General features: G+C 37.5%; 1 protein-coding gene across 2 annotated transcripts in view; it reads left to right on the forward strand.

Moving 5' to 3' along the window:
• The window catches only part of LOC121388628 (CCR4-NOT transcription complex subunit 1-like), a 60,353-nt gene extending 46,071 nt beyond the window's left edge, over positions 1 to 14,282 (forward strand). For both annotated transcript variants that reach the window (XM_041520049.1, XM_041520051.1), the window contains exons 41-50: positions 41 to 277; positions 1,918 to 2,081; positions 2,471 to 2,588; positions 3,520 to 3,621; positions 4,320 to 4,577; positions 4,907 to 4,975; positions 6,001 to 6,178; positions 8,970 to 9,102; positions 9,725 to 9,859; positions 10,617 to 14,282. In XM_041520049.1, the coding sequence (XP_041375983.1) occupies positions 41 to 277; positions 1,918 to 2,081; positions 2,471 to 2,588; positions 3,520 to 3,621; positions 4,320 to 4,577; positions 4,907 to 4,975; positions 6,001 to 6,178; positions 8,970 to 9,102; positions 9,725 to 9,859; positions 10,617 to 10,704 (1,482 nt within the window). In that variant the 3' untranslated portion in view covers positions 10,705 to 14,282. The remainder of the gene's footprint in view (positions 1 to 40; positions 278 to 1,917; positions 2,082 to 2,470; positions 2,589 to 3,519; positions 3,622 to 4,319; positions 4,578 to 4,906; positions 4,976 to 6,000; positions 6,179 to 8,969; positions 9,103 to 9,724; positions 9,860 to 10,616) is intronic.
• The last annotated feature ends 7,021 nt before the right edge of the window (positions 14,283 to 21,303 follow it).

The raw sequence follows: 21,303 nt of genomic DNA on the forward strand, positions 1-21,303 counted from the left end.
CTTTCCTTCAAGTTTTTATATTTTTGTCTTTCCCTTACAGATGCACTCGCAGGGAATTCTGAAGACGGACGACCTGATAACCCGTTTCTTCCGCCTGTGTACGGAGATGTGCGTGGACCTGTGTTACCGAGCGCTGGGTGAGCAGACCCACAGCCCGACGCTGATCCGCGCCAAGTGTTTCCACACGCTTGACGCCTTCGTGCGACTCATCGCGCTGCTCGTCAAACACTCCGGGGACACTGCCAACACCGTCACCAAGATCAACCTCCTCAACAAGGTGACAACAACTTCTCTTTATTAGACCCCTACCGGTCCAACCAGAGGGTTCTATAGGTTTCATCTTTGTCTGTCTGTCTGTCCGTCCATCTGTCCCACATAGTTTTCCAGATGTTTTTTTTTTTTTAACAATGCCTTGAGTTGAGCTGAAATGTTATGTGTAGCTTTATCATGTACTGTAATAGATCAAGTTTAACTTACATGATGATTTACCCAATTTTCACAGTTGTGGCTTTTGAATTTAAGAGAGATGAAAATTTGTTGAGCCCGGTAGGGAACATTTATTACTCTAGCAGTACTCTCAGCTTGTTAAATAATGATATTAGTCTGTATTACACTTAAGTTAACCTTCTAAACAAAGTATACAACTAATGTCTCTTAACCTTCTGACTACTGCAGGTGAGATATATCTCCCGATGTCACGCCAATTGACATACTGTACACTGTATACAGTGCATTCCCCAATTTGTATTTCCCACCGTTTTGCACACGACACTCACCAGAAACAATTGTATAATGGGGAAACAGAAGACAACTCAGTTTCCTGTATTTTTTAGTTTTTCAATGAAAAATACCTTTGAATTTTTAGTTGAAAAAGTTGTTTTCGACAAGTATTTTTGCTTGACAACAATGACGGCACATCGCGGTAATTGTCAGGGATCGATAGCCGATTGTGACAGTTAATTTGATAATAAATTTGATCATTTTACCAGTTAATTTGATAATAAATTTGATCATTTTACCAACAACAAAAATCATCAAATATTGGGATGTTAATCATAGTTAGTTTAAAAAAAAAAAATTATGGTCAGAAAACCACTGTTATTGGCAATAAGGGACATAAATACTGGACAGCTGGCCACAAATGCCCATAAGTAAACGCTACTTTTTCAATGTGTTCCCTAATTTAATCAAAATTAACTGATCTAAAATATCATACAAATGAGAAATACCCACAAAAATAATACTTACCGATTCAAATATGATTTTTTTTTAATGTATTTATAAAACATTTAAGTGAATATATGTGAGTAAAAATTGTAAACTTGTACCCACTTAACATGTTTTATATCAAAAATTAATCCAGAAGTCTAAAGGTCAAATAATGATACTAATCTGTTTTAAATATAAAGTTAGCTAATTTTCAACTCTACATTTGTGTTTGTGTACAGGTACTGGGGATTGTTGCCATGGCATTGTGTTTGTCTAAGTTAAGTTGTTTGTATACAGGTTCTGGGGATTGTGGCCAGTGTGTTGTTATGAACTGATATAAAGTTGTATACAAACAGGTCATCATGCTGTTCATGGGGGCAGGATGTAGCTCAGTGGTACAGCGCTCATCTGATGAGAAATCGATCTAGGATCGATTCCCGTCGGTGGGCCCATTGGGCTATTTATCGTTCCAGCCAGTGCTCAACAACTGGTACCATCCTGTCTGTGGGATGGGGCATATAAAAGATCCCTTGCTGCTAATTGAAAAGAGTAGCCCATGTAGTGGCGACAGCGGGTTTCCTCTCTCATATCTGTGTGGTCCTTGACCATATGTCCGACACCATATAACCGTAAATAAAATGTGTTGAGTGCGTCGTTAAATAAAACATTTCCTTCATGCTGTTCATAGACTGTTGTGTTTGTATACAGGTGCTGGGTATCGTGGCCGGTGTGTTGTTACAGGACCACGAGGTGCGGTACACCGAGTTCCAACAGCTGCCGTATCACCGCATCTTCATCATGCTGTTCATAGAGCTGAACGCCCCTGAGCCCATCCTCGAGAGCATCAACTTCCAAGTGCTCACCGCATTTTGGTAAAGGGATTTTCTTTTAAAGTTAATATTGTAAAGTGACATTGTTAGGAACAGTGTTTTCATTTTCAGTCAGTGTACCATTCTCTCAACATAACCTAGCCACATTGATTTCAATTTTTAAAAATGCCCACACCATACATCAACATTCTTTCCTTGAATCATGTATTCTTGAACAAGTTTGCATGTCACTTCTGTGTCAAAATTTTAAAAATTACAATACAGCTGTTCTATCAGTTTAAATTCTCATCCAATTGTCATGAAACTTCACATATAGGAATATAATCATTATATCTTGAACAAGTTTTCTTTTTGAGTTTTTAAATATTCTTGATTAAATTTGAGTTTTTAAATATTCTTTTATTGAATGAGAGTTTTTGATTTTTTTTCAGCCATGTATTCTACATCCTGCGACCAGCCAAAGCCCCCGGGTTTGCCTACGCATGGCTGGAGCTTGTGTCTCACAGAGTTTTCATTGGTCGACTTCTCGCACTTACTCCACAGCAGAGGGTTCGTATTGATTCATACTATTTATGTTTTACTTTACAGTAAATATTTTGTCATGATCATTAAAAGATTGCCTAATAGATTGTAAATAATAAAACGTATTTATCTGAGGATATTATTAATCTCAACTGCCGATACTTCTCCACGTCTCTTGTAAAGAATTTGAGGAAAACGTTTGCTTACTATTCTACTTTACTTACCAACTTTAGTTACATTTGTTCACATCTCTGTTGCCTTTGCCTTTTCAAGCCCCATAAATGGGCCCATGGGCCTATTTTCGTTCCAGCCAGTGCACCACGAATAGTACATCAACGGCCATGATATGTGCTGTCATGTCTGTGGGATGGTGCATATAAAAGATCCCTTGCTACCAATGGAAAAATGTAGCGGGTTTCCACTCTGACTAAATGTCAAAATGACCAAATATTTGACATCCAATAGCCAATGATTGATTATTGTGCTCTAGTGGTGTCGTTAAACAAAAACAAACTTCTTAATAAATCAATGTGCTCTAGTGGTGTCGTTAAACAACACAAACTGTTTTTGCCTTTTAGTTGGTTTTTCAGTGCATGTGTCACAACACTTTGTCAAAGTGTTACTTCTCATAAATAATTTGAATGAATGTTTATTTAAGTAAATACAAGTATTCCTATAGTGTACTGTAAAAATTTAAGTCATGTATTTGGGTGCAGCCTGACAGAAATATTTAAAAAAAAATTTGTTCAGGATTTTTTTTTAAATAAAATTTCGACAGATGAGACTTATTTTTTATATGTATGTATTTGTTTCAGGTCTGGGGTATCTTAGTATTTTGTTACATTTGTGTGTATTTGTTTCAGGGTGGGGTATCTTAGTATTTTATTACATTTGTGTGTATTTGTTTCAGGGCTGGGGTATTTTAGTATTTTGTTACATCTGTGTGTATTTGTTTCAGGGCTGGGGTATGTACGCCCAGCTGCTAATTCACTTGTTCAAGTTTCTGTCTCCATTTCTGAGGAACGCAGAACTGTCCAAGCCAACCCAGCTCCTTTATAAGGTGAGTTACTCAGTTATCCAGCTCCTTTATAAGGTGAGTTACTCAGTTACCCAGCTCCTTTATAAGGTGAGTTACTCAGTTACCCAGCTCCTTTATAAGGTGAGTTACTCAGTTACCCAGCTCCTTTATAAGGTGAGTTACTCAGTTACCCAGCTCCTTTATAAGGTGAGCTACTCAGTTACCCAGCTCCTTATAAGGTGGGTTACTCAGTTACTCAGCTCCTTTATAAGGTGAGTTACTCAGTTACCCAGCTCCTTTATAAGGTGTGTTACTTGCCGATAATCAGCTATGTAACTTTGTTACTTTATATGTGAAATATTTATTCTTGTAGATCCTTTGGAGAAGTTATTCTCAAATTAAAGAATTATAATATTCTTGAAGTCATATACATTTATTTAAAAAAATATACTAACACCAAATAGTTTAGCAATTGTTAAGTGCGCTTAAATAATAATTAAAAAAACAGTTGTGATTTTCAAATGTTAAATTGGACGCTGGATTTAATTGAAGCATAATTTGTCATAAGTAACAGGAGATTTTCAAATGAAAATGAAATGCTTAACTGTCACCAAATTGTTCCATTTTTTTCTTTCTTAACATACATTGGGCTTTTTACATACTTTCTTATTTGGAGTTGCGAAAAGTTTAGTTTGAACATTCATGTGTCAGGATAGTGTAGTTTAATGTTTTCATTCCAGGGGACTCTAAGAGTGCTGCTCGTTCTGCTACATGACTTCCCAGAATTCCTCTGTGACTACCATTACGCATTCTGCGACGTCATTCCGCCCAACTGTATCCAGATGAGAAACCTGATTCTGAGTGCGTTTCCTCGCAACATGCGCCTCCCCGACCCGTTCACCCCCAACCTCAAGGTGGACAGTCTGCCCGACATCACGCACCCCCCTAGAATACTGACCAACTTCGTCAACATGATTCAGCCTGCATCTTTCAAGAAGGTAAGATTATATAGTGGGGTGGGGGTGTGCAATAATTTAAAGATGGGGGTTGTGGGATATGGGTGGGCAGGTATCTGTATATAACATGGAAGGGATTTGTTCTTACAACTTGAAGAAATATGATTACACAGGGAAAAATAATCACTCATTTATGTTTATTTGTAACAAAAGTGATTTGTTTGAAATTGCTGTAGCCAAGCTAAATATTTTTCCTTCAGCAAAAAACAGTAAAAATTGCTTTTGATAAGAAACAGTAATAGTTTGAGCACTGTGTCTGTGTGGATGTTTAGTTGATGACAGGTGTGTTGATGTTGTGTTTTCCATTTCAGGATTTGGATTCGTATCTCAAGTCAAGGTCTCCCATAAACTTCCTGCCAGAGTTAAGAAGCAGCTTACAGGTAAATTTTAGTGGTGTAACAATACAGCAAACTATCGATATACTGCGATAGTCAGTGCTCTGTTTGTGTATAAATATTGATATGCTTTAGAACCGAATTCTTATGATCACCGAAACTGGTCCACCTATGATAAATAGTTTTGAGAAATACTATTCATATTCTTGTTATCAAGCGATTTAAGAATTCACAATACTATTGCAATAGTACTATTACTATTGCAATACTATCACAATAGTACTTTAACTATCGCAATACTATTGCAATAGTAAAACTAACAGCAATAGTCACCCCTAGTAAACATGTACTTCAGTCAGTGTTTTTAAAACACAGTATACTATCCTGCTGGCGTGTCGTTAAACATTCATTCATTAATTCATTAAAACAAAGTAGACACAACATGGTTATAACATTGTCTGGTAGGAGTGTAAGTGGAAATAACACAATTTAAGAATAGATTGTGACTTGAAGTAGAGAAATGGAGAAGCATGTAAGAGACTGGTTTAAATATTTTCTTGAATTATGCTGGTCAATTGGCCTCTAGTGGTGTTTAACAAAACAAAGTTTAAAACCTTTTTTTGTACTTATTTTGATGAACTAATTAAGATGATGATGTGTTCATCATGTGAGGATCAGCTTGAACAATATGGAAATTAAAATACTGGGCAAACAAATAAAATTGATGTCCGATAAATAAACTTGCAGATGTATTTTTTTAATTGTGATTTTGAACTTAAGTTATTTATCAGTGCTCACTGTGTATATTGCCAAATTAGCCATTGGCTGATTTGTATACAAATTGGGTACATTATTTAATTTTTGGCTAATAAAATACTTATTTAATTAACTACATTTTGATAATTTTCAAGGAAATACTCTACGTATCTGAAAATTGGCTAAACCAAAATTTGTTCTGTGTGAGCCATGTTTATTTTAATGACTTAAATACTGAAATATAAAGCCCTAATGCTTTATTTTAATATAACCGTAATGTTTATTAAATAGTTTACTGTGTTTGTTGTTGCCAGCTGAATGAGCCGGGCTGCCACTACAACATCCCGCTGATGAACGCGCTCGTGCTGTACGTGGGTACGCAGGCCATCCAGTTCATCCACTCGAAGGGCCAGACACCGGGCATCGGGACCATCACACCCTCCACTCACATGGACATCTTCCAGAACCTGACTGTCAATCTCGACACGGAGGGTAGGTGTTATAGCACACACACACACATACACACATTCACACCTCCAGAACCTGACCGTCAATCTCGACACGGAGGGTAGGTGTTATAGCACACACACACACACATACACACATTAACACCTCCAGAACCTGACCGTCAATCTCGACACGGAGGGTAGGTGTTATAGCACACACACACACATACACACATTCACACCTCCAGAACCTGACCGTCAATCTCGACACGGAGGGTAGGTTTTATAACACACACATATAAGCCTCCAGAACCTGACCGTCAATCTCGACACGGAGGGTAGGTGTTATAGCACACACACACACACACATAAGCCTCCAGAACCTGAAGGTCAATCTCGACACGGAGGGTAGGTTTTATAACGCACACACACACATACACACAAACACACCTCCAGAACCTGACCGTCAATCTCGACACGGAGGGTAGGCTTTATAACACACACACACACACACACACACCCCTCCAGAACCTGACCGTCAATCTCGACACTGAGTGTACGTTTTATAACGCACATATACACACACAGACTAGGTTTTCTAACACACACACACACACACACACACACACACACACACACCTCGAGAACCTGACCATCGATCTTGACATAGAGGGTAGGTTTTATAACACACATACACCTCCAGAACCTGACCGTCCGTCTTGATACAGGGTAGGTTTTATAACACACACACACACCTGATCTGACAGTCAATCTTGACACAAAGGGTAAGTTTTATAACACGCACACGCACACCTCGAGAATCTGACTGTCAGTCTTGATACAGTGTAGGTTTTGTAACACACACACACACACACACACACACACACCCCCTTGCAGAATATGACCATCAGTCTCGACACAGAGGGTAGGTTTTCTAACACGCACACACACACACCCGCTCCACACCTCCAGAATCTGACTGTCAATCTCGATACAGAAAGTAGGTTTTCTAATACTGTGTGTTAATTGTGTGTGATACAGAATCCTGTGTTAATTGTATGTGATATATTTGTGATGTAGAATACCATGTGTTAATTGTGTGATATATTTGTGATGCAGAATACCATGTGTTAATTGTGTGATATATTTGTGATGCAGAATCCTGTGTTAATTGTATGTGATATATTTGTGATGCAGAATACCATGTGTTGTGTGTGATATATACTACTCAAAAGAATTTAAGGGTCAAAAATTTATAACCAAATAAGTTTCAGAGTGTATTAGATTGATGATGTAAACTACACCAATTTTTTTTTTTATTGTTCCATATTTACAAAAAACCACAAATAAACGTCACTGTATACAAGAAAGTCACATGACATGCTGTCAAAGTTGAAGGTTGTCAAACATGGATTTTACACATTAGAACATTCATTTAATAGTGTGTGAATCCACCCCTGGCGCGAATATACTCTTGGGGAATGGCCTGCCACTCTGCCATAAGAAGTTGACCCAGATCATGAAGGTTGGCCTGAGGAGCATGGTTATCCCGAACTCTCCTGCCTAATTCGTCCCAGGCGTGCTTTATTGGGGCCAAGTCAGGCGAATATGCTGGCCAATCCATCCTGGCGATACCTTGTTGTCTGAGAAAGTCCGTTACTACCCTGGCGCAGTGGGGTCTGGCATTGTCATCCTGCAGAACTGCCCCGCCGCCAATCTGCTGAAGGCCTGGGAGAACCAACGGCCAGATAATCTCATTCAGGTAGTGGATTCCATTCAGATTGCCATCCACCACATAGAGGGGGGTCCTGTGGTGGATAGAGATGCCGCCCCACACCATGACACTGCCACCACCGAACCGGTGACGTTGTCTAACGTTAACGTCAGCGAAGCGCTCCCCAGGACGTCTGTAGACACGAACCCGACCGTCGTTGAACTGGAGACTAAACCTGGACTCATCAGAGAACATCACTTGACCCCACTGAACACGTTGCCACCGCAGATGAAGCGTGCACTAGTGACGTCTGGCCGTTCTGTGACGTGGTAGGAGTGGTGGTCGAACAGCCTAGCGACGGCAGCGTTGATTATTGGCTCTCAGACGATTGCGTATGGTTTGATCAGACACTCGAGTTCCAGTCGCAGTCCGCAGATTGTCACGTAATCGGCGTGCAGTGGTTGTGCGTAGACGTAGAGCCATATTGGTGATGTAGCGGTCCTCTCTATTTGTAGTGCTTCGGGGTCTTCCCGAACGTGGATGATTTCGAACAGAATTCGTTGCTTGGTACCGTTGCCACAGTCGACCAACGACACTCTGACTGACACCAAGTCTCAGAGCAACATTTCTTTGCGTATTGCCATCCTGAAGCCAAGCAATAGCCCTTCCTCGATCTTCGATAGTCAGTTGAAGTCGTACCATTGTCGAATTTGGAGTGTGCACCGTACACGAACGCAAGCTCCAATTATACGGAAATTCAGCATTGGGAACATGGAATACACGTGCAAAGCGTGCAAATGAAGCGCTTTGTGAAAAAGCAAGTTATGGGCACTTAGCAGACCTTTCGCTTTCGCCCTAATTTACGTGCAAATGTAAGCATGTTTTCGCCATTAGAACTAGTCGACAGTGTCAATGACAGTGGATTTTAATTCATTTATGGGTTGCTTAGACCCACTTTCGTCAAAATGGAACAATACCATGCATGACATTATGGTCTAGCTAATATAATTGACATTCAGAAAATAATGTCGAAAATATCGTCTGACCCTTAAATTCTTTTGAGTAGTATATTTGTGATGCAGAATACCGTGTGTTAATTGTGTGTGATATATTTGTGATTCAGGCCGCTACTTGTTCCTGACGGCCGTGGCCAACCAGCTGCGCTACCCCAACAGCCACACCCACTACTTCAGCTGCACCCTGCTGTGTCTGTTTGCCCAGGCGAACAACGAGGCTGTTCAGGAGCAGATCACTAGGTGAGAGTTTTAGTTGGGACATTGAATAAATAATGTGCAGATCACTAGGTGAGAGTTTTAGTTGGGACATTTAATAAATATAATGTACAGATCACTAGGTGAGAGTTTTAGTTGGGACATTGAATGACACGTACAGATCACTAGGTGAGAGTTTTAGTTGGTACATTGAATAAATAATGTACAGATCATTTGGTGAGAGTTTTAGTTGGGACATTTAATAAATATAATGTACAGATCACTAGGTGAGAGTTTTAGTTGGGACATTGAATGACACGTACAGATCACTAGGTGAGAGTTTTAGTTGGTACATTGAATAAATAATGTACAGATCATTTGGTGAGAGGTTTAGTTGGGACATTGAATAACACATACAGATCACTAGGTGAGAGTTTCAGTGGGACATTGAATAAATAACTTACAGATCACTAGGTGAGAGTTTTAGTTGGGACATTGAATAAATAATGTACAGATCACTAGGTGAGAGTTTTAGTTAGGACATTGAATAAATATAATGTACAGATCACTAAGTGAGAGTTTTAATTAGGACATGGAATAAATATGATGTGCTTGTTAACTAGGGCATGATTGTGGATAGAGACTGATAAAATGTTGACTATTTCAGGGTGTTGTTGGAGAGGCTGATAGTGAACCGACCACACCCGTGGGGTCTTCTCATCACGTTCATAGAGCTCATCAAGAACCCGTCGTTCAAGTTCTGGAACCACGAGTTCGTGCACTGCGCTCCCGAAATAGAGAAGTAAGTCTGTTTTTATACTGTGCTCCCAAAATAGAGAATTAAATCTGTCTTTATACTGTGCTCCCAAAATAGAGAATTAAGTCTGTCTTTATACTGCGCTCCCGAAATAGAAATAAGTGTCTTTATACTGCACTCCCGAAATAGAGAAGTAAGTATGTCTTTATACTGTGCTCCCAAAATAGAGAATTAAGTCTGTCTTTATACTGCACTCCCGAAATAGAAAAGTAAGTATCTTTATACTGCAGTTCCGAAATAGAGAAGTAATTCTGTCTTTGCACTGCACTCCCGAAATAAAGAAGGAAGTCTGTCTTTGTACTGCACTCCCGAAATAGAGAAGGAAGTCTGTATTTATACTGCACTTTCGAAATAAAAAAAGGTCAGTCAGTCTTTACACTGCACTGTTTAAAATACATAAGTTTCTGTCTTTACTCTGCATTGCCGAAATATACAGGTAACTTTGTTTTACACTGTACTTCCAAAATAGAGAAGTCTCTCTGTCTTTACAATGTGTTACTAAAATAGAGAAGTTACTCTACACTGACATCCTAAAATTGAGAACTTTAGTCTTTATATTGGGTTTTCAAAATCGAGAAGTTAGTCTTTACACCGAGATCCCGAAATGATGATATTGCATACTGATCTACTATTCTAATGATAATGTATTTTACTTTACTTACTTTAAGCAGTGATTATGAATGGCTGGTTATTTTCAAAAACTAATTTATTGATTTTGTTTTGATTTTTTTTTTTTTTTCAGATTGTTCGAGTCTGTTGCTCGTTCATGCATGCAGCCGAAGACGACAACAACTAATTCTAGAGAAGGAGACACTGCTGAAGTTCATTAGACTGTGAATAAACCAGCAGAACTGAGGTTCACTAGACCGTGAATAAACACACAGAATTCCACATTGGAAATTAGTGTCATAGACAGATGGTTGAAGAGGCATACCATATGTGCATGTGTCCACCTAGATGGAGCAGAAAAATCATTTTCTTTATCACACGGGTGTCTTTAAATATCGACACACACAACATTGATTTTCTCATATCACACTGGTGTCCTTAAATATCGACACACACAGGTTTATTTTCTAATGGACAACTGCTTTTGTAAAGATGCTCATAAAAAAAGTGGTTACAAAATGTCTAGGATGGATTTCGTTGACATTTGTGGTGTATTGTAACGGAACTAATCATGTTCTAACAGAGATTGACTGTCCTTCCAGTATTTAAATCTCCGTCGGCCCAAAGAATACTATGAGCTATGTATTTGTATATGTTGTGAGACGGGCACTGTTTGTGAACATCGACCTTCTCATAGGGTTGTTACTAGATCACTATCATGAAAGAGGTAAATTTTCATGAGCATTTAATTTGAAATGAGGTTGACATTTGTTCTAATTTTGTTGTACTTTTCATAAACCGTGAGCTGAATACTAACTCTGAGCTGATTTCCGTGTTCAGATGTCGTTTACTACTGTGAAGGTATTTTTTTGACTATTTAATGTTTGTCAAAAATGGGAAGTTGATTACTACCGGTTTCATATTGTTAGGATTAAACTGAAACAGGATTGCAATGGATTTTGTTTGTCAAAATGAGCATATTTTAAAAAGAGGAGCATTTATGTTTGGTTAATATTTAAAAAGAATATAGTTATATTGTTACAGAGCTGCTGGGGCTGGGAGAGGTGTGGTGTGCTAGGTTGGTGGAGGGGTGAGGGAATCATTTCAAACAACCTCCCACTATTAAAAAAAACCCTGAAATAATTTTAAAATTAAGTAAATTATCCTTCATTGCACACAAAGAGTTTGTGTAAATTAAAAAAATTGTTTCCTGTGCCTTTTGTACTGTTCAAGACGGTCATATCACTGATTCCACCTCTCTTCAGAATTCTCCCAGTGGCTCTATAACATGCAAACAAAACTAGTCTCTCACAGGTAGTGTTTGAATTTGTAGTTAGTATTTATTCTCACGAAGAAGTAAAACTATTTCTGAATTAACAGTAGTTTAAAATTTTAATAAATTGTGTAGCTCTAGCTTGGTTAAAAAATCAAAAATGAAAGGATCAAAAAAGGCACTGCATTGTATTGTTGTAATTGGTGGTTGTGAACCGATGGTGCCCAGAGTAGGGACCCACTGTTGGTAGGATGTCTTGCTGCAAATCAACCATTATAGCCTAGGTATCGGTGGTAGTGTTTAAAGTGTTATCAATGTTACTCAAATACAGACTTTTATAATTAAAAAAAAAACCTGCTTTAAAATATAGTTTAAATACATTTTTGCCAGTTAAAAATGTTGGTACAATGAATCAATTCATTTTTCGTTTTACTTTAACTGTTACATTTATTCATAAAACATAGTAAATTAATTTTACTTCGTATAAAATGATACCCCAAAAAAAGGTAATGAGAAAAAACATGTTTGAAAAAAAAGAAGAAGCCATATTTAGCACAATTTGAAAGATTGAAGCTTATAAATTAGTATTGTGTACTGTTAAAGTGTGGGCCCATTCACTAATTACGAACACTGATGCTTTCACCATGATAGGATTGTGACTCATCTCAAACTGTGTTGTGAAGGGAAGCTCAATGAATGTGTGTGCGTGTGATCCTACAGTATTTAGTTGGTGGATGATTCATCATTGGGTGCTGTGTGAAATTTCTCATCACGATTGTGTCACTTGGTGCACAGGGCGGACTCAAAGCAATATCATTGTGCATTTATCATGACGGACGCTGTGCTAGGATTGTTTTAGTGTTTGGCCGAGATAGACGATGGCCATCACGTGCATTGTGAGATAGTCATGCACTCTTAAGACACTTTCACTTGATGTTACTGCACTGGTTAAAACAATTCTAACTTTGGAGTTATTTCCGCACTAATGTTGATCCATAAAGGATATGTTTTTTGAAGCTCATAACCACATTGTTGCTATAGATAGTATTAATCTTTTGGAAACGAGCAATTTGGGTTTACAGTAGTCAAATGAGTGCAATGCCATTGAACGGTTGTGCGATGTCTTGCCCCTATCAGGTAGTTAAGTTTGGCAAACTTGGCTAAAGTCTCGAGTCTGGACTTGTCAAACTTTATAAGCACAGGCCGTGCAGACATGATTATCTTGAGGCAAATTGTTTTTTTTTTAATCCTTACATACACATGTATTAAAATATATTATGACAGTTTAAATTTAGTAGTTAATAAAAGTTTGTTCAAATTGGTAAACTGAACCATGGCTAACATCTTGAAGATAGTTATTTGAAAGACAAAGTTTACATGGGTTTCTGGTTCCACAACAGAAACGATGAGTGAAGGGGGTGTGGGGTTATTGTTTTCTGGAATATTTATCAGTAGGTGGATTGTGAGCATCTCGTTATTTGATTCATATGACAAATTATGTGTGTCCAAATGAACTTAGTTAAGAACCTTTTAGTAAATAATTATTTAAAAAAGGATAATTCAAAGTACACAATGTGGTTGTGTTCTTCTATTGCTTTACTTTTAATTCACTAACAAGAGCGTCTAACCTAGATTGAATGTTGAATTTTACATACCAGTCTTGTAGTTTGAAGTTTTACAGCTGTTGTTAACTAAAGGAACACATTTTAAGGTAGCATTTTTGTTATACACAATTCAGTTTTCTAAAACTATCAAGTAAAATTTGTTTGCCTCTGTCAAACAAACACTTTTTATCTTAATCTAATAAAATATGAAAAATATAGCAAAATACCACTTGATGAATTTGTATGTGTTTTCATGACCTAGGACTTCCGTTTTGAAGTAATTCATGTTCTTCAATTCGTATTGGAAGACCTTGTTGAAATGGAATTGGTCAATGGTTGCATCCCTTGTTATTGAAAATGACTGACGTCACATTTATATCAAATCTTTAATGGTGCATTCGGTAAGATTGTCAACTGCGATATATTTATTTTTTATTTCTATGTTGTAACATCAAATTGTAATATTCTTTCCCTTGGCATAGCTTGGATGGGATGAGACGATTGTGAAACTAATAATTTCTTTGACGGGTTTTGTTTTGTTTTCCAAAATGATTTATACAAATGTTTTTTCTTCATTCTTTTTTGTCAATCGACTACAGTGTTTAGTGTGATATCCCTGTGTTAACAAAGCTATTTTTGTGTGTATGTACATTTGCGATTTGTATAAATCAACTGTAATTAAGAACGATTTATAAAGTATTTTTGTTTGAATTGATTGGTGTACAGTCATTTATCATTTTGCGAGTTGAGCGGCAGATGTCTGGGGCTTCTCGCCACTCGTTTCTCACACACAGTGGAGCCATTGTTTGTTCTGTCGACGAGAAGACGACATTAAATATTTGTTAACAAATAAAAATCATTGAAGAAACACAGATTTTGATATGTTTCTTTGTTACATAGAAAAATAAATTTATTGCTTGCATCTTTAGTGTTTGTTATTACTATGTTTGTTATCAATATTTCTGTTTCTGTCACTGATCGTATCTTTGAAAAGGAAGGGGATATTTGTTTTATATTTAATTTTGTTCTACATCCATTTCATGGACCCAGTCAGTGGACCCATTGCGCTATTTCTCGCTCCAGCCAGTGCACCACGACTGGTACATCAAAGGTCGTGGTATGTGCTATCCTGTCTATGGGATGGTGCATATAAAAGATCCCTTGCTGCTAATCGAAAAGAGTAGCCCATGAAGTGGCGATAGAGGGTTTTCTCTCAATAACTGTGTGGTCCTTGACCATATGTCTGACGCCATATAACCGTAAATAAAATGTGTTGAGTGCATCGTTAAAACATTTCCATCTATTTCATGGACGTCTGTGGTGAAAAGTATCCTCCTTGTCCCTACCCTGTGGATGACCATGTCGGGGCTTCTAGAATTTTTACAAAATTCACTAGCCCTACTTTACTTTATACAGTTTTACTAATAGTAATAATCAGATGTGTTACCTAAAGAGGGATAAAGTGATTAAAAACACTAAGATTGGGGGCAGGATATTCATATTTACAAAATGCAGCATTTGACAACTTTTTCACTAGCCATCGGGTATGGCAATAGTAGTTATTTACTAGCCCAACATTTAATATCACTAGCCATGGGAGTGGGGCTACTGTAATCGACAAGCATTGCCATGTGCTATTATTTTGTTGTTTTACATAATGGTTAAGTTGACACTTGGCCGAGAGAAGTGAAGAGGAAACCAACTGTCATCACCACATAGTCTACCAAGAAAGCAGCAAGGGATCTTTTATACACTTTCCTATTGACAAAATACATAGCACAGCATTTGATGTACCAGTCGTTGGACACTAGCTACAATGGGAAAACGCTATTATTTTGTTGTTATACTTTAACGAGAGAAATGGAAGAGGAAAGCAGCTGCCATCATCAGTCTAAAACAGAAAAAGTTTGTTTTGTTTAACGACACCACTAGAACACATTGATTTTATTCATCATCGGGTACTGGATGTCAAACATGGTCATTTTGACAGACATAGAGTGGAAACCTGATGGTAGTACTAAACCAAATAACTTCCGGCTGGGTCAAAGTTCGAGGTGCACCCAACTTTTGATAGAGAAGTGAACACCACAAGTCCTGTGATTGGTGATAAATGTGAGTGTGTTGGTTGTAAAAAGAAAAAAAAAACCGTTTCATGTGGGCAAAATATTTTCAATTTTATTTCATCTAATACGACTGTGTCAAGTAGCCTTGTGCTTGAAACATGTACGGGGTACCTGTAAAAAAAAGAGTAATTTTGTGCGGAATTGGATTAGTCATAGACGCTACTCGTTATCTCAGAAATGGCTTTATTTATTAAGTGTCATAAAATGACACGCTGTATTATAAATATTGGTGTGTATCCTACATACAATGTTAATTTACTCAGTGACACGCTGGAAATGTATGGGTGTGAAACATCATGTTAAAGAGACATTCCTGAGGTTGCTGCATCGTAGGATGTTTTCGACTAATAAAATATTTCTTAGATTAAACTTGCATATTAAATATGTTTTTGTTTAGAATATCAGTGTTTGTATATTCAATGTGTTTCTGGTCATCTTAATATTTGTATGAAGCCTAAACTGAATTTTGTCTTCAAATAATTTCATACCAACAAAAAAAAGTATTTTAGGAAATAAAATTTAACCTAATACAAATATTAGAATGATCAGAAACACGTTTAATATACAGCCACTAATAGTGTATGCAGAATGTTTTTTTATATGTAATTACAATCGTTAAAACTCTGTTAGTCGATAACATCTTAAAAATTACAGCAAACTCAGGAATGTCCCTTTAATTTACTGAATGACACACAGGAAATGTTCAGTTGTGAAACTTATCATGTTAATTGACTCGGTGACACACTGGAAAGGTACGGATGTCAAACACACCATGTTAATTGACTCAGTGACACATTGGAAAGGTTAGGATGTGAAACACATGTTAATTGACTCGGTGACACACTGGATTGGTACGGGTGTGAGACACTCCATATTAATTTACTCGGTGACACACTGGAAAGGTACCTGTGTGAGACACAATCACATTAATTTGCTCAGCGACACACTGGAAAGGTACGGATGTGAAACAAACCATGTTAATTTACTCAGAGACCAACTGGAAAGGTATGGGGGTGAGACACACCAGGTTACTTTACTCAGAGACACACTGGAAAGGTACGGGTGTGAAATACATCATGTAAATAAACACATCATGCTAATTTACTCAGCGACACAGTGGAAAGGTACGGATGTGAAACACATCATGTAAATATATTATCTGATACTCTGGAAATGATCGGATGTGAAATACATCATGTTAATTTACTCACTGACACACTGGAAAGGTACGGGTGTGAAACACCCTATGTTAATTTACTCACTGACACACTGGAAATATTCGGGTGTGAAACACACCATGGTAATTGACTTAGTGACACATAGGGAATGTTCATTTGTGAAACTCATTATGTTAATTGAATCGGTGACACACTGGAAAGGTACGGATGTCAAACACCATGTTAATTTACTCATTGACACATTGGAAATGTATGGGTGTGAAACAAATCATGTTAATTTACCCAGTGACACACTGGAAATGTATGGGTGTGAAACACATCATGTTAATTTACCCAGTGACACACAGGAAATGTTCAGTTGTGAAACTCATCATGTTAACTTACCCAGTGACACACTGGAAAGGTACAGATGTCAAAAACACCATGTTAATTTACTCAGCGACACACTGGAAAGGTTTGGGCGTGAAACACACCATGTTAATTTACTCAGAGACACACTGGAAAGGTACGTGTGTAAGGCACATCATATTAATTTACTCAGAGACACACTGGAAAGGTACATATGTCAAACACATCATACTAATTGACTCAGTAACACACTGGAAAGGTATCTGTGTGAGATGCATCACGTTAATTTACCCAGAGACACACTGGAAAGGTACGGATGTGAAACACACCATACTAATTTACTCAGAGACACACTGGAAAAGTATGGATGTGAAACACACCATGTTAATTTACTCATTGTCACACTGGAAAGGTACGGGTGTGAGACACATCATGTTAATTTACTCAGAGACACACTGGAAAGGTATGTGGGTGAGACACACCATGTTAATTTACTCTGCGACACACTGGAAAGGTACGGATGTGAAACACATCATGTAAATATATTATTTCATACTCTGGAAATGATCAGTTGTGAAATACATCATGTTAATTTACTCATTGATACACTGGAAAGGTACGGATGTGAAACACATCATGTTAATGTACTCACTGACACACTGGAAAGGTTCAGATGTGAAACACACCGTGTTAATTTACTCAGTCCGTCTGGACAACAGGCTAAAACATGCCCCGGCCCCGGCCGAAACGCAATATTTCGACCCTTGTATATACATGTGATTAGGCAGCTTTGAGACGGCTCATTTGAAGAATTTCATTTTATAAATTGGATACGCTTTTATTCCGGAGCATAATTGCTTTCGTTTATGCTACAATTATAAAATGCGCTTTGTACTGTAGCTGACCTCTCGTCTTGTCCGAGGATTCACCCAATAAATATATTACGATCAGAATTCACCTCTGAGATTACAGCACCGTGTTTTAAATGTTCACCTGTCAAATGGTCGTATCCAGTAGTCCGATTATAAATTTCAATGATAATTTTATTGAGCAATAATTGTTCTCATCGGTGTGACGGTGTCTGTGTAAATAGTATAAATAGTGTGTGTCTATCTTCACTGGTCATCACAGTTTTCAGCCGACAGTCTTCAGAATCCCATTGTCCTAGTACAACAACAGTCATTATGAACGTGAGTTTTTTGTTTTATAGTAAAATATGTTGCAAGTAGCATTAATAACATCTGGCAGAGTATGGGCTTGTGGTGTTTTCACTTTCTTTCAATAATGAAGTGTCTAACTGAGGATTTCATGAACCAGGAAACGCAATTCCAGTCAAACTAGTATTTCGAATTCTAGTTGATTCCATTTTATAATGTATGTATATAGTATATCTTTATAAACATGTATCTATGTTTGCACGTAAGATGTATGTATGTATGTATGTATGTATGTATGTATGTATGCATGTTTCCATATAAGATGGATGGATGGATGGATGGATGGATGGATGTATGTATGTATGCATCCATATACGTATGTATGTATGTATGTATGTATGAATGCATCCATATATGTATGTATGTATGTATGTATGTATGTATGAATGCAATGAATGAATGAATGTTTAACGACACCCCAGCACGAAAAATACATCGGCTATTGGGTGTCAAACTATGGTAATGCAAATAAATAAAGTGATGATCAACATCAATATAAAAATTCAAGGTTTAAACAAAAACAGTGTACAGAACTGTGCAAAAATACAAGTATCACAGAATTTTACGGACACCGAATTTTACTCTAAACTTTAATTTGTGCTGTATTGGCCATTCTCAAAGAGAATGTTACACCCCTGCACCACGGTGAGGTTACAGCACGCGCAGGGGTGTATGAATGCATGCATGTATGTATGTGTACACACATATAATAAGGCCTTATTTTATCTTGCTCTTTTTTAAAGATCCTTTTGGTATGACGAGGAATTAAATTGGTGTCATATTCTATGATGACGTACGTCAGTATATCTATAAACAGAACTTAATATTTTCTTTGCAGACCGCCCTGTCCACCGTTCTGTTCGCACTTGTGTGCTGCACTGCTCTCGCCTGGTACCCCACCTACAACTACGGACATGGTGCTGGTTACCATGGAGTCGCTGGTCTCCACGGAATCGGCGGTCTCCATGGAGCTGCTGGTCTCCACGGACTCTCTGGCTATGGTGGCCCCGTTTACGGACATGCCGGATATGGTTACGGATACCCCGGCTATGGTTACGGTAAGTTGAGTGGAACTATTTAGTGATGTATGATAACCTATTAAATGGGTGACACAGTAGTGGGTAGGATGTATCGAGGAGACACGTGTAGGATGTGTGTTGATTATTGAACATTTAGAATAGATCATCCAAGTCTTGTTCCCGTGACCCGCCATAAGTGACCTCTTCAGCTGGAGTTGCTAATCTAGGTCACGCTTCTGCACGGCCCACGGCAGTCTGAGACAAAAACTTATTACCGAATTCAATTATTTGCTTGTAATTGTGTGCATATAGTTGACGGTATACTCTTTACGTGTCAAGAGAAAAGTTAAATAAGTGTGCCGGGAAGACACCATTATACAACTGTAAAATTGCAGCTTCAAAACTCTGTAAAATTGTAATTTTTAATGTCATATTGTTTCAAGAGCAATCTAATTAAAATTAGCTCCACTACTACATGTGGATCTAACACCAGCCAGTTGGAGCTCATGTCCACCAATCAAAACCTTACTTGCAGAATCCTGCCAGTGATTTAAAAATAATTTTAAAACATTGCAAATTATCCTGAGGGTATACGACATGTTTCGTGTGAATTACGAATGCCTTAAAACATGTTTTATTTTATAAAATAAATAATTTGTAATGTAAAACTGAAGACTGATTTAGTTTTTAGTTTTTTTAATAAATAAATAATTTGTAATGTAAAATTGAAGACTGATAACCCACCCCGTACGTATTGGTATGGTTCGCTGTACTGCGGCCACTAAAATAGACTCGCCCGATATTTTTAGAATTTGTATGCTCCCAAATAACGTTATAAAAGGCGAAGTGTGATTGGTCAATATTTAAATTATTATTTACAGACGAAATGTTACCTGGACATTGGGGTCTACGCAGTGTTGTTAGTTTTAAATCACTGGCAGGATTCTGCTAGTAAGGTTTTGATGGTGGACATGAGCTCCAACTGGCTGGTGTTAGATCCACATGTAATAGTGGAGCTAATTTTAATTAGATTGTTTCAAGAGAAAAGATAATAGCCTAACGGAAAATGATTTTGGCGGGAAGACACCGTTATGCAAGTTGGACATTATTCCTTTATTATACAACGGCATAAATTATGAGTAATGAGAATTTTGAAAATTAATAAAATACAAATCATTATCATGATATTTTTGCAGACAATGTTTCCATTCGCCGACACGTTTAATTTTACTGTTTATCATGATTTTTAACACAATCTAAATATATTCACGCTTATTCCCATAGGATACGGACACGGACACGGGCTCGGAGCTGGACTTGGTTTCGCTGGACACGGACACGGACTCGGATTCGGAGCACGTGGACTTGGACTAGGCGTCCGTGGACTTGGATTCGGCGCACGTGGACTTGGATTTGGAGGACGTGGATTTGGATTCGGAGGACGAGGACTGGGATACGGACAGGGTCTGTACCACTGAGGACTTGTCTCAAAGATTTAACAACACAAATTGTTTTAATAAATGTAAATGTTTTATTTAGTTATTCAAGTCGTTTGTTGTTTTTCTTCTGTTTGAACTTAACATATCAGATATTATACCAATTTATTATAAATATCTGATGTATCATACCACTATATAGGGTGTATCAAACCACTATATTACAAATACCTGGTGTATCATACAACTATATTACAAATAACTGGTGTATCATAACACTATATTACAAATAACTAGTGTAACATACCACTATATTACAAATACCTGGTGTATCATACCACTATATTACAAATAACTGGTGTAACAAACCACTATATCACAAATACCTGGTGTATCATACCACTATATTACAAATAAAACTGGTGTAACATACCACTATATTATAAATACCTAGTGTATCATACAACTATATTATAAATACCTGGTGTATCATACCACTATATCATAAATATATGGTGTATCATACCACTATAATATAAATACCCAGTGTATCATACCACTATATCATAAACACCTGGGCCTGAATGCATAAAGGTTGTTTAGTGGGAGTTTAGCTTAAACC

This window comes from Gigantopelta aegis, chromosome 14, assembly GCF_016097555.1.
Source record: "Gigantopelta aegis isolate Gae_Host chromosome 14, Gae_host_genome, whole genome shotgun sequence".
Classification (NCBI taxonomy): domain Eukaryota; kingdom Metazoa; phylum Mollusca; class Gastropoda; order Neomphalida; family Peltospiridae; genus Gigantopelta; species Gigantopelta aegis.